The 12,971-nt window shown below is 34.7% G+C and overlaps 1 protein-coding gene across 1 annotated transcript in view; it reads left to right on the top strand.

Moving 5' to 3' along the window:
* Positions 1 to 12,971, top strand: part of CSMD3 (CUB and Sushi multiple domains 3) — an 893,237-nt gene that overhangs the window by 658,815 nt on the left and 221,451 nt on the right. Inside the window, 3 exon segments of the mRNA XM_028533680.2 lie at positions 593 to 731; positions 3,976 to 4,163; positions 7,283 to 7,477. Of these exon segments, the coding sequence (XP_028389481.1) occupies positions 593 to 731; positions 3,976 to 4,163; positions 7,283 to 7,477 (522 nt within the window).

Genomic DNA, 12,971 nt, shown 5'->3' with positions numbered 1-12,971 from the left:
CCTTTCTTTCTCTCTAAAATAAATAAACAAAATCTTTTTTTACAGAAAGAGTATTTTAATCTTAAGTACTATAGGTTCTCAGAAAATTATCCATTTTCACTCATAAACTATATCAAACGCTCTTCCTCCATAAATATATAAAAAAAATAGCAGGAGGATGTGAAAACGAGCCAAAAACCTTATATCCCATTATTCTACGCATTATTAGAGGCTGTATTTTACTTTCTTTTTTTTCGACTTTCCTAGTATCCTTCAGGTATTTTTAGTAACCATGGGAAAACCATCTTTACCCCTCTTCTCCATGCTTTTCTTCTCCATGAAACAAAAATAGAAAGGGGCATAAGTATACAGGTAATTTTTCATGTCTTTTGAAGACAGTAAAAAGAGCTAAATTCAATATAGCTATGCATATATGTATTTAATATTTTAGTATTTTTTTCTTGAAAGACAATGCAATATTCAAGCATCGAGTGCTATAAAAAGTTAGGTCTATATAAAATCTCCTAAACTTTTCTTAAAAACTGTCTTTACAAATATTCATAGCTAATATATTTTATTAATTACTTAAGGGGTTTTGTTTGTTCATTCCAAGCACCCTGTGGAGGCAACTTAACGGGATCTTCAGGCTTTATTCTTTCGCCAAACTTCCCTCACCCGTATCCCCACAGCAGGGACTGTGACTGGACAATCACCGTCAACACAGACTATGTCATCTCTTTGGCATTTATCAGGTGAGTGCCTGTGCATTCCCACATTAAAAAAAAAAAAATCTTGTTGTCACCTGCTCTAATGTTTGCTTAGGCAAATTTTTATTTCTATACATGACATTTTGATTATTGCTTATTAATTCCAACACCAACACGCCACAGTCTACAGTTCGCAAAGCCCTGTCTAATAGCAGAGGTGCCAGTGCAGTTCGGAAGGCTGGTGGGTGAGCGTCTTCGCCAGGTTCCAGTGGACGGGAAACGTGTTAAAAGTCAGGTGGCTTATTGACTCGCATGAAATGTGATCTCTTTATAACCTTTTCTGCCTCCTTGTACTTGCCATCACAGCTTCAAAAAATTCAGTTTTTCCTAAGCTTCAAGATGAAAAGGTCAGTACTTCAAGGATTTTTTTCTTCCTCCATAAGTGGGTCACCCAAAATCTTTCGAAGCATCTAAATATCCATGTGTGCAGCACCACCATTGGGCTTGGGAAGATGTAGAATCTATTTACCACCTCTGCTGGTGGTTTCCTTAAAGCAAGCTGACAAAAAAGAATTGGGTGGATCCTCCTTATATTTCTTCACAAAAGTGTTTTCAAATTGGCATTTGTTGTTTATCCTAGTACTTGATCAGAGGGTTAGCTCAGTCAGTACTGAAGCCACAGAGAATGTAGCGTACTGTGTGAGAAAGGAGACAGCTGAGTTTGGGCCCTGGCTCTGCCGCTGTCATCCCTGTCACCTTGGGTACATTATTTGAATGAGTCTCTGTTTTCTCACATGGAGCTAATAGGCTGTGATGACAAAACCTGACATACCTCTTGCCCTTAACATTTCATTGGGAGTCATTGGTATCAACAAATCAAAAATGTCCTAAGTAGAAATGTTACAAGTCTTTAGTGTCCAAGACTGATGTACTTGGGCTGGAGTAACACAACTCCTCCTTCTGCTAGTGTGTTAAAACTGCTCAGTAGTTCGGTAAAAGGTCAAGATTAATTATGCATTTTTTCTAATATATCAGAGATAGATTTTTAAAAAATTAAAGATAGTTTGAATTCACAAACATTTGAAAAGAAGTGTACATGTATAGAATTTTTATTTCTATAATTTTGTAGTGGTATATTGATAATTGGTAATAAAGCAACAATGATATTATTAGTTATATGCAGGACCCAGCTTTAAGACAACTTCCTGAGGTAAGTATTATTAATATTCCTATTTTACAGTTGAGGAAATGGCAACATTGACATAAAAATGATAAAATGTATGATACAGGGCTTTGTTATAAAATTATTCTAGTTAAGTAAATGAGTGGTCGAAGGCTGTTTCACATGAAGTGCATGACCTAAATTTGATTTCCAGCTGTGTCATTTATTATGTGACCTTAAGGAGACCACTCACATTCTTAGTGCACTCATTAGAAAATGGAAATGATGATCCCTTCCCTATACCACAGGATTATAGGTCTGAGCAAGCTGATATTTATGAAAGTGCTTTATAAAATACAATGTATTACTAGAATGTACTGTCTTTCAAGTTTTTCAGGAAAAATGATCATTATAGTTAATATTCAAAGGTTTCCTAGAAAAACACTGTTTTTGTTTTATAATCATTTTCAAAGAAGTCATGAATCAATATTTTGAAGTGTTTAATTAACCCCAAACTACAAATTAAAAAGAAAGGTATTGCAATCCAACTTTAACTGAGCTTCTGGCCTTCAAGGATAGTAAACACCACTATAATGTATCATTTACAGAGCACTTGTTTGTCCTGATTATCCCCAAAGTGAGATGAGCCGGGAAGTTGTAATTCTCATGAAATCTTAAATTGAAAGAGATGAAATTCAGAAAGGTCGTGTTTTACCCTAGACCAAGGGTAGTAAGTAAGGAAATAAGGCCCTATTCTCCAATTTCTGCTATATTACAGCAAAATCTAAAATTCAGACCTCGTATGCACTGAAAGGTTTTAAGATCAAGTAATTGCATTAGATTTGTAAAGCAACTGAATAAATGAAAACAAAATACAGCAAAGTAGGGGTCCCCCAATTTTTTCATGTTGCAGGGTCCCTTATGTACATCAAAGGCTGGGAACCTCTGCATTATCCCAGTCTTGCTTCACCACTGTTTATGCACAAGTAAAGCAGCGGGATCTCCCTCACTTATACCTCCAGGCACACATAAAGGATTAGAATTTTGGAGGAAACAACCGCTATAAATCTAGTAGATTTGAAAGTATCTGTCACCTGACAAGTTTCTTATTTAGATGCAAAGGTGATAATATGTGAAAAAAGTTTCTCCACTGACGGATGTTCAACAATGACAAGCTTTACTGGTTTTATCATGAACTTACTAGCTTTTCCTAATGACCCAATTAAGTCCATTACCTTCTCTGCCAAAATGTGAGCTGGGTGATAGAGAGACAAATGATTGCTTTGTTCTGCCTTATAAATACGTGTGTTTCATAATCATTATGGGACAATTATCGTACCTTGGCAGGTTTCTTAGGCAAATTTAATGTGCAATTTTTGCAATATTAAAATATCAATTTAGAAAACTTACATGCTAAAATATATTTATTTGAACATTATTTAATTTTGACAAATAGTGTGTTAGTTTGATTGCTTCTACATTAAGTTTTAAAAGAAGAAAATATATCTATTTCCAAAAAAGGTATACCTAAAACTATGTGTTGCTTCATTTGTATAATTTAAATGCAAATTTGTATCTCAAACTTTTGTTTGAATCTAATATGCAGTTGACTTTTAAAACAGCAAAACTGCTTATAAATTTTGAAATCAACGCAAGTAGTATAACTGATAAAGAAAAAGAGGTTTCATTTTCTGATGCAAAATATCTGAATGAAAAAATTAAAAATAGATATCACCCTCCACATTTTACTGATATAAGGTAACTTACATAAGAATATATACCTTAACAAAGACAGAATCAAGGTTTGAACCTACATTTATGACTCCAAAACATTTACCCTTTCATCAGCTAACCTGTTTGCCTTACAGTCATTTTTATTCCCTGGAGATACAGTGCCAACTTAGACATATTTGAAAATATCAAGATGTCTTTTTTGTTTTTCACTGCTGACTTGATATTCATATTCAATGTGTTGTTGCCAGACAAATTTTCAAATTAACTTATTTTTGAAGAGACTATTGTTATTTTTAAAGATATTGACCGTATTAGTATGTGATTATATGGCTTCAGGTTAATTTCTTAGTAATAACCATACCACTTCCTTCTCTCTCTCTCTCTCTCATTTAGTTTTAGCATAGAACCAAACTATGACTTCCTCTATATATACGACGGGCCAGACAGTAATAGTCTACTAATTGGAAGTTTTCAAGACAGCAAGTTACCAGAGAGAATAGAAAGTAGCTCCAATACCATGCATTTGGCATTTCGGAGTGATGGATCTGTTAGTTACACTGGATTTCATTTAGAATATAAAGGTAAATGTGAGCATTTGACTTTAGCATCATGATTTAAATTGTGAGTATTTTATGCAGGAGGATAATGTTCTATTGGCTGTTGTCAGTGGTTACTATCTGTGTATTTCTTAGTGCAGGCTACCTACAATTCATCTCATAAAGAGCTCTGACTTTTCCTATCTGTGAAAAGGAAATTAGCATTTCCCTAATTACTACCAAAGGAAATGTATCAGCAAACAAATTAGCAATTAGTATACTCTGAGAGTTGGCTGAAACCACAAAATAATTTTTAAAAACTCACTTTTAGAGGAGCTGAAGATTCATTTAAATATTTTTTTATTCAGAGACTACTCTCAGTGATAAAGAGAACAAAGTATAGTGATAATTATATTTCAGAAAATGTCTAAATGTCTAAAGTAATTTAAATATGCCAATATTCAGAATAAATATAATAAAATATAGTGATAATTATAATATTTTAGAATATTTTGCATGTATTTAAATGAATCAATATTACAATGCCTATGGATGCTTCTAAATATATTTTCCTTAAGTTTTACTCTCAGTGATTATAAACAAATTGGATCTTAGTTGTTTAAAGTTAAAATTTATTTTTCAATAATTGAGTGCATAAAGAGCATAGTGATAATTTAACTGAAGATGTCAGTTGAGTTTTGAAAATACATATTTTGTATTTGAAACATACCACTTGGCTTTTTAAAATTATGAAGTGCTTTCAATAACTGAAAGTAATATTGAATAATAAAATAAACTGCAAGTATCTATCATTTAACTTGACAAACCTTAGCATTGTGCCACATTTGCTTCAGATCTATTAAGTCTTGTTTTAATAAATAAAATATTGCATATACAATTAAATGTCTTTTGCGATTGCCATGGGGACTGGGTTTGTCTCTTCAGGGCTATCAAAAGAAGTCAGGATAAATTCCACAACTTTATATACCATGGGTTAAGGAAGGGTTTTTTTTAGGGAAAGGAAAAACTCATAAGTCAGCAAGATACAATTGCTTGGAGTCCTCCAATATCTTCATCACTTTTTGGAATGTGTGCTAGGGACAAGGTGTCTGCTGGGCATGGGCATGGCATGGATTTTATTCCAATAGGAAGACCGAGCCTTCTCCGGGTCTCTCATTTTACAGAGCAAAGTAGGACAATGGCCATGTCACCAGCAGAATACACAGGCTACTTGGTACCAAACAGTGAGGATTTGAGGTGCCAGCTATTCACTGGGGCTGTCCACAGATACTAACTGCTCCAAAACACAGGACCCTGGGGAAGTTTAGACCTTGTGATTGCGGTCTAGGAAGCATCTTGTGGAGAGTTGAACTTGAGCACTCGATCAGTTTTTTCTATTAGAAAAAGCTCCCAACCAACACCATGTGGCAGGACCCTGCTCGCTGATGACCCAGGCAAAACATGATGAGCCTCCAAGGCTATTTTCAGGCAGCCATACTTTTCATGACAGTACCTTCCTAATTCCGTGTGTGGTGCTTATGGTTTTCATCTTTGAATACTTACACGTCTTTATATTTCCTATCATGTGCCTGTCCTTTATCCTATATAAATAATTGTAAATTTCCATCATGTTCATACCTTCGTGGAAAATGTTGCCTTTAATTTTGTTGAGCTTTATCAATGATAAAGACTTTTGGGGAAGCTTTAAAGAAGGAAAGGCAAACTTCCCAAAAGATAAATATTAGGCTGTTAGACTTGTCAGAGAGTGATCCTTTTAACCAGCAATTTCAATCATTCCATTTCCCTCATGGGATTTAGTTCAGTCTCATGAGGGCCGGCTTTAAGTGCTAGGTGGTTGTTCTGCCTAAATATTACATTGTGTTTTCCTGATTGTTTAAGGAGACTCAGTGTGAGGTTTTATTCTTAAAACTAAACAAGCAGCCCCTGCAACACTAAAGCCTGGTTCTTAGTGACTAAATTTAGTATTTGCCCTGCTGATTCGTACCTGAAAACAGTGTTGTGTGGATATTTTATCTGGGAAGAGATATAGTTTCTTGGATTGGAAAACAATTTCTACAGGGAATATAAGTGGGTGCAAATTGTGTGAGTGTACATGTGTGCGAGTGTGCATGCCGACACAGGTACACACATTTGGGAGATCAAGTTTTTAGTTTTGTATTGTAACTCGGAAATTGAGTTTATTCAATTTATTCTGCACCTGGGTGTGCAAGAAGCATTTCCTTTGTCGTGAATGGACTATATTTTCACAATTGTCTCATTCTATTTTCTTTGAAAGTGCTTGGTTTGACAGACTCTCTGTCTTAAAAGATATTGGTTTTTGTTTGTTTGTTTATTTGTTTTTTAATTTTATTTTAATTGCTGTTTTTTAATTTTATTTTAATTGCTGTTTATTTTAATTGCTGTTAATTTTATTTTAATTGCTAATTTTCTGTCTTTTACTCCCACCCACCCAGCCCTCCCCACCTCCCTCCCATTTCTACCCCACCCCTAGTTTTTGTCCATGTGTTCTTTATACTTGTTCCTGTAAACCCTTCCCCCTTTCCCCTGAAATTCCCTCCCCTCTCCCCTCTGGATACTGTTTGATAAAGATTTTATTGCCATCTTACAATGGGCAGGCATCTGATAGAAATGGGGGGGAATGACTAGAGCAAGTAGGTTAAGAAAAGTGTTTTCAGGACAAAAGAAAGTGTCTTTCATTTTCCCCTTAGTGGTGAAATGAACTGAGCTCCACATAGGCAGGGATATCATGGGACGGGTGCCCATTAACAAAGAAATATTAAATAAGGCAATGAGCCTTGCTTCTTTTTATAATAGACCCTAAAATCCTATATATATATAGGATTTTATATATATATATTATATATATTGTATATATATATGTTAGATACTAATTTTATATAGTATGTATATATATATATTAGATACTAATTTTAATGAGAAAACCAATGAAGCATTTTATTCTCTTACTAAGCAATATGAATTAGCAAAATGGTCAGATATGGTTAAGGGCTGCTTTAAAAGCTGAGCACTCAGAGGCTGAAAGGGTGCTGATTCTCCTTTAGTGGTGATAATGCAGAAATCTTAAAGGCTATGTAGAAAACAATATTTTAAAACCATTCACTTATATCAACATTGTTTTACAGCAAAACTCCGAGAGTCCTGCTTTGATCCAGGCAATATAATGAATGGCACCAGACTTGGAATGGATTATAAATTAGGGTCAACAGTCACCTATTACTGTGATGCTGGCTATGTTCTTCAAGGTTATTCAACACTCACTTGTATCATGGGAGATGATGGAAGACCTGGATGGAACAGACCCTTACCAAGTTGCCATGGTAAGAAGCATTTTCTTTTGCTGAGTTTTTTTGTTGTTGTTGTTGTTGTTGTTGTTGTTTTTTAATCCTCACCCAAGGACATGTTCGGGACAAGTTCATTGATTTTTAGAGAGAGGGGAAGGGAGGGAGAGACGGAGGATGAGAAACATCCATGTGAGAGAAACATACGTTGATTGCCTCTTGCTCGAGCCCTAACTGGGGACCAAACCCACAACCCAGGCATGTGCTCTGACTGGAAATCATATCCATGACCCTTCTGTTTATGCATGACTCTCCAAAATGCCAAGCCACATTGGCCAGGGCTGCTAAGTTTTTTATTATTAGAAGAAATCAATAAATGTTTAATATCATGTTTGTGTTTTAAAAAAATCAACCACTTAACATGTAACCTACAAATTCGATATAGCAATGCAGAGATTTTATCAAGGGTTTTTAGATTGAATTCAATAGAGACATGGTTTTGGAAAGTGTTTATATTCCCAGGTGTTTCTAAAGCAATATGCACATGACAGTAGGAGAGCTAGGAGCTGAGAGCAGCAAGAGCGCCTCTTCGTTTGTGCTTGGGTCTTAGGGGATTGATTGCCTGAAATCTCAGGTGCTCAGAAAACACTGGCTGAGTAAATGAGGAACAAACACACTGCAACTGACGTTTCAACAGAAGTAGATAACTACAATAACTTAAATATCATCAAGAATCAGTGATCTATCTTTATCTGAAACAGGATTAAAGGAAAATATCTATTTCTCCTAAGAATCTGGTCATGTAAAAGTAACAACCAAATCGGAGCTGCTCAGACAGCTCCCGTGCCACAAGAAAGACTGAACGACACAGCAGGGTGGAGATGGACCTAAAACTAGTTTCGGTGGCATGGTATCAGGTATGAAAGTTGCCGGAACTGACACAGCTAGAGTTAGTAAAAGACCAGTCATCAGAATGAATTTGACAAAAGACCAGACAATGATCATAGCTAGGAGAAGTCCTTTGATACTAGAAAAAGTCTTAGGAAAAATACATTCAAAGGGGAGAGACTTAATATTTTTGAGATGAAGGCAGCTACCAATTGGAGAGGCACCTTCTCTTGGGGAACGGAATTTGCTAAGCGGTTAGCTGCATCAATGAACAGTTTGGGAATGGTTTTGAAGAGACAAGAGTGGGCACGAGAGGGGAAATCATGCAAGTCACCAGTTAACAATGAAGCAGGTTTGATGCTGGTAGTTCAGAATTTTATAAATATGTATTTTGAATAAATTCCTAGAGAATTCTAGGAATTCAAAACAAGGACCAGTTCACAACTTTGTGGAACTAGTGACTTGTGGCCTTTCACAAAAAAAAAAAAAAAAAAAAAATATTTGAGTGTTAAACAGAAAGTCAAATACAGAGTGTTTTTAGAAATTATTTTAATGAAAAATAGACACTGTATTTTATTTTTAATCATTTGTGTATTGTTGTTTGAATATAGTTGTCTCCGGAAAGAGGGGGAAAGTGGTGGTGGGAAAAACAGACATTTTAAAAGAAAGCGACAGAGAGTTCAATTGTGGACCATGGCAATTTTGTATTTTGAGCTGTTGGAATTGGGTATTATAACGGAATAAAATAATTTTATTAGAACAAATAGTATTGCATGTTCAAAAATCATATGCTTGTCTACAACTATATTATGAGGCTAGAAATACAGTGAAAACAACAGCCAGTAAGGAGAGAGAAACAATGACGGCACAGTGGGAAGTTATCACAGACGGTCTATGCAGGTGAATGATCCTAATGCATTGCACACAACGGACGTGGAGATGACATCATCTAGGGCAGGTTTTCCAAACTGTGGGTCATCACCTGTGAGTCATAAAATCAATCCACTGGGTCATGACTGGCATTTTTATATTTGACATCAAATTTAATAAAATAAATGAAAACAAATTGGAAGAAGAGAAAAACATGATAATTCAAAGAACCCAGTAAAGATAAATATTATTTGTGGAACTTTTTTGGTTACATATAGAGATAAATAAGATGTAGTCAATATACCTGTACAAGTGTGTATGTTTGCATGCTGGTGTTTATGTTTTCATTGGTATGAACTGTGTTGCTTACTATGAATTTCATTGGGAAGAAATACCCCTACAGCCCTGATCAGATAGTTAAAATCATGGATGCTTGGTGTCTGATGCACATGGTATTTCTTCTACTTGTATGATATATGGATAGATTAGAACTACATGTGATCATTTCTGACTAAAACACAAGTCATTTAACTTCTCTAGGCTTATTGACTCATCTCTAAAATGGGGAAAATTGAAATTCTTTACTTCAAAATGTTGTTATAAAGAAGTAAAGAAAAGGTAGGTATCTAGTAAAGGGTCATTTTGTTAATATTAAAACAGCTGTTTAGTTCTTGCCTTGAATTGATCATTTCATTTACCAGAAAATGAGGGACATAAAAATAGAATTAATTAGTTTGGACTTAATTCTACCAAAGAAAAAAAAGAAAAAACAATGTATACATGGAAGTTAATAGGAAATTTAAGAAAAGCATTATTACATCGTCTCAGAATTAAGAGTGATACAAAAGAGAAATTTATTTATAGCCAGATAAGCATACTAAAACACTTTTTAAAACTTTCAGTAATCATCAAGAAACTATGGAAAATTTCAGAATCCAGACAAAAAATAACCAAAAATTCTGATGGACAAAACTCAAAGTATACAAATAATTTTAGATCAAAAGAATAGGTTCTACACACTGGGATAAATGATTAAATAGGTGGCTTTTGTTGATTTTGGAGGGAAAGGCGAGAGTACCGGAGTACAGCATGTGCTCACTAAGAACGTGCTTGCCTGAAATAATCCCATTCCTCCCCAACAGGGAAGGAATCCCATTTCTTCTCCATTGATAGGTCACAGCAGTACCAATATCAGCAAGGGGTATGTCATAATATACACAAATGAATTCTTGTGGGATTAATTACAGCGCAATTAAATATCTCATTCCATGTTGATAATAGTAATATATACAAGCAATTCGGAGGGAAGAAGAGACCCACCCAGATTCAAGTCATCTCATGTACCTATGGCCTGGGGCAAGCTGAATCTCAATTTTTAAATCACTGAAACTGGATAATAGTTTTATTGCAATAAGTTATTGCAAAGACTCCATTAATGAACATGATACATAAAGAAGACCCAGTAAAGTTTTCAACAAGAAGCATAGCACTGGAAAACATGCATTGCCTGTTATATTTTAGTTGAAATACTATATTTTTGCCATTTCATATTAACTAAATCTAATTTACTAATGTCATCATATGGCTACACATTTACCCACTTCCTAAAGGTATCATAGGAGTTCGGTATTTTTAAATTCCTTTAGAGGTAAAAAAATTTACCATAAATATAATTGGATCTCATGTGACTTTGAACTATAATGCCAAAGTATTATGGAAAACAAATAAAAGTTATTCAATGCATATTTTAAGCTATTAGAAAACAGTTAAAATACCGTGATGTTAGAAATATGACTACAACTGTTAATTTCTAGTATACTGGAAGGGAAAAAGATTCCCATGTTTTAGAGTTACATATAGTTAAATATAAACAATGATTTGAAAACAAGAAAAAAGCTTGGGTCAGCTCTGTGACCTTGTTCAAATTATTTATTTTGTACATCTAAGCATGAGATAATGTTGTGTAAGTTCTAAAGTTCTTGCAAGAATTATATTAAATAACTTACTTAAAGCATTTGGTCCTGTGACTGTCACTGTCACACAGTAAGGAGAGAGTAATGCTTTTTTTTTCTTTTTTATCAAGTTAACACATATCTATTTGTTTTTCTCTGTTGTGATCATATAAAATCCGAAACACACAGGACTGGCTGGCTTTCAGATTTATTCATTTAATACTTTAAAAGTCAAAATTAGTGCGTAAAGTATGTGCATTAGTGATGGAAGGGTTTGTTGTTCATAAGGATAAATTACTTTTCATTAAGATATAACTGATGTTTTTACTAATGTAAAATATGCATGCAGTAACCAAAAATATAATAGAGAATAGCTTACCATTTAAAACAATGGTCATCCTCCCCGACTCCCCCTGTTCTCCTAAGTGTCAGCCAAGTCTTGTAATAATTTCTATTCCTGTTTGCTCTAATGGCCCTCTCTGTGACCCTGCATTACCTATGAAGCTCCGTGTCTTGTCTCACCAACTCTAGACAACATATACTGATTCCCTGAAATGAGAGATAAGGAGTTACATCACATCCACAGCCCCCCCTTCTGTGTTCTGCAGATATATAAATTTTGCTTATTCTAGCTATTGCCTTCGTCATTATTAATTTGCTCATGCCTCTATTTCACTTTCATCAGTGTCTGGGTGTTAGATGGTGAGTCTCAGCTACTTTTCATGCTGAGTCTTTTGGAGCTTTAGACTGACTGGTAGCCTTTGCTTTAGCATGTATAAGTAGGAAGTTGGTTATTGGACTGTGATTCCTAAACACCAAAATAAGGAAATAAGTTTTTTTTTTTTATTTTTTTATATGAAAATAAGCATGACCTTACTCTGCACACTTTTAAAATGCAACTGTACATATTTTACTTTTTCTAGTAATATTGTCTTAGTCTCACCTCAAAGACCATACACTCATGAAGCCCTGTGCTACATACCACCTTTCAGTATGCAGTGCATTAGTTTATACAACAAGGCTCCAAGTAAATATTTTTTAACCTGAATCGAACCGTAAGAATGCACAAAGTTTTTCTATTTTAGATTATAGATTTTTATCATTGTTTAGGATTAAGTGCACCTTTTAAATTTGAAGAAAATGTTTATAAGAGCTTATGTTGGACACTGAGAGATTATCTTTGTCAAAAGTATACCCAAAATGATAGCATCCTGTGGGAAGTTCTGCTCAGTGATAAGAAACCCTGCATATCATCTCATGAGAAAGTCACATGCATTAGATGATAGCAGAACAAAATATCTGTACCTGCAAATCACTTTGTAATAAAAAATGTTTTTAGAAAATAATTTCTTTCTTTGTTATTTTACATAGTTTAAAAAATAACTGTTGACACATAACTACCTTATATCATCCTTATCCATGATCTGATTCAATGTTAAGTAAAGGTAATAAAACACAAATAGTGACTGATTCCATATTTTCTTCTTAATATTCATGATTTTTGACTTCCTTCACCTGATGGCATTGCATTTGTTTATATAAACACATCTAAGGCCCCAGCCATCGCTTACTTCTTATCCCCTCTCCCAACTAGTTTCTTCCCTTCCCCGATTCTTCCATTTCTTTTGACACACAAAGTGGTCTTGAAATCATAGGTCAGATTGTATCACGTATATACTCAAAATCCACCTGTGACTTCCTAAATCTGAATAAATGCCAAGCATTGTATAATGCTCTACTTCATCTGCCTGTATGCACACCGACCTCTCTACTGGTCCCCCTCTCTACTACACAACTGAGCCACACAGGCCGCCTTCACGTTT

Source organism: Phyllostomus discolor, chromosome 7, assembly GCF_004126475.2.
Source record: "Phyllostomus discolor isolate MPI-MPIP mPhyDis1 chromosome 7, mPhyDis1.pri.v3, whole genome shotgun sequence".
In the NCBI taxonomy this organism is placed as follows: domain Eukaryota; kingdom Metazoa; phylum Chordata; class Mammalia; order Chiroptera; family Phyllostomidae; genus Phyllostomus; species Phyllostomus discolor.
The sequence above is the reverse complement of the archived record's forward strand: the minus strand, read 5'-3'. Positions and strand labels throughout refer to the sequence as shown.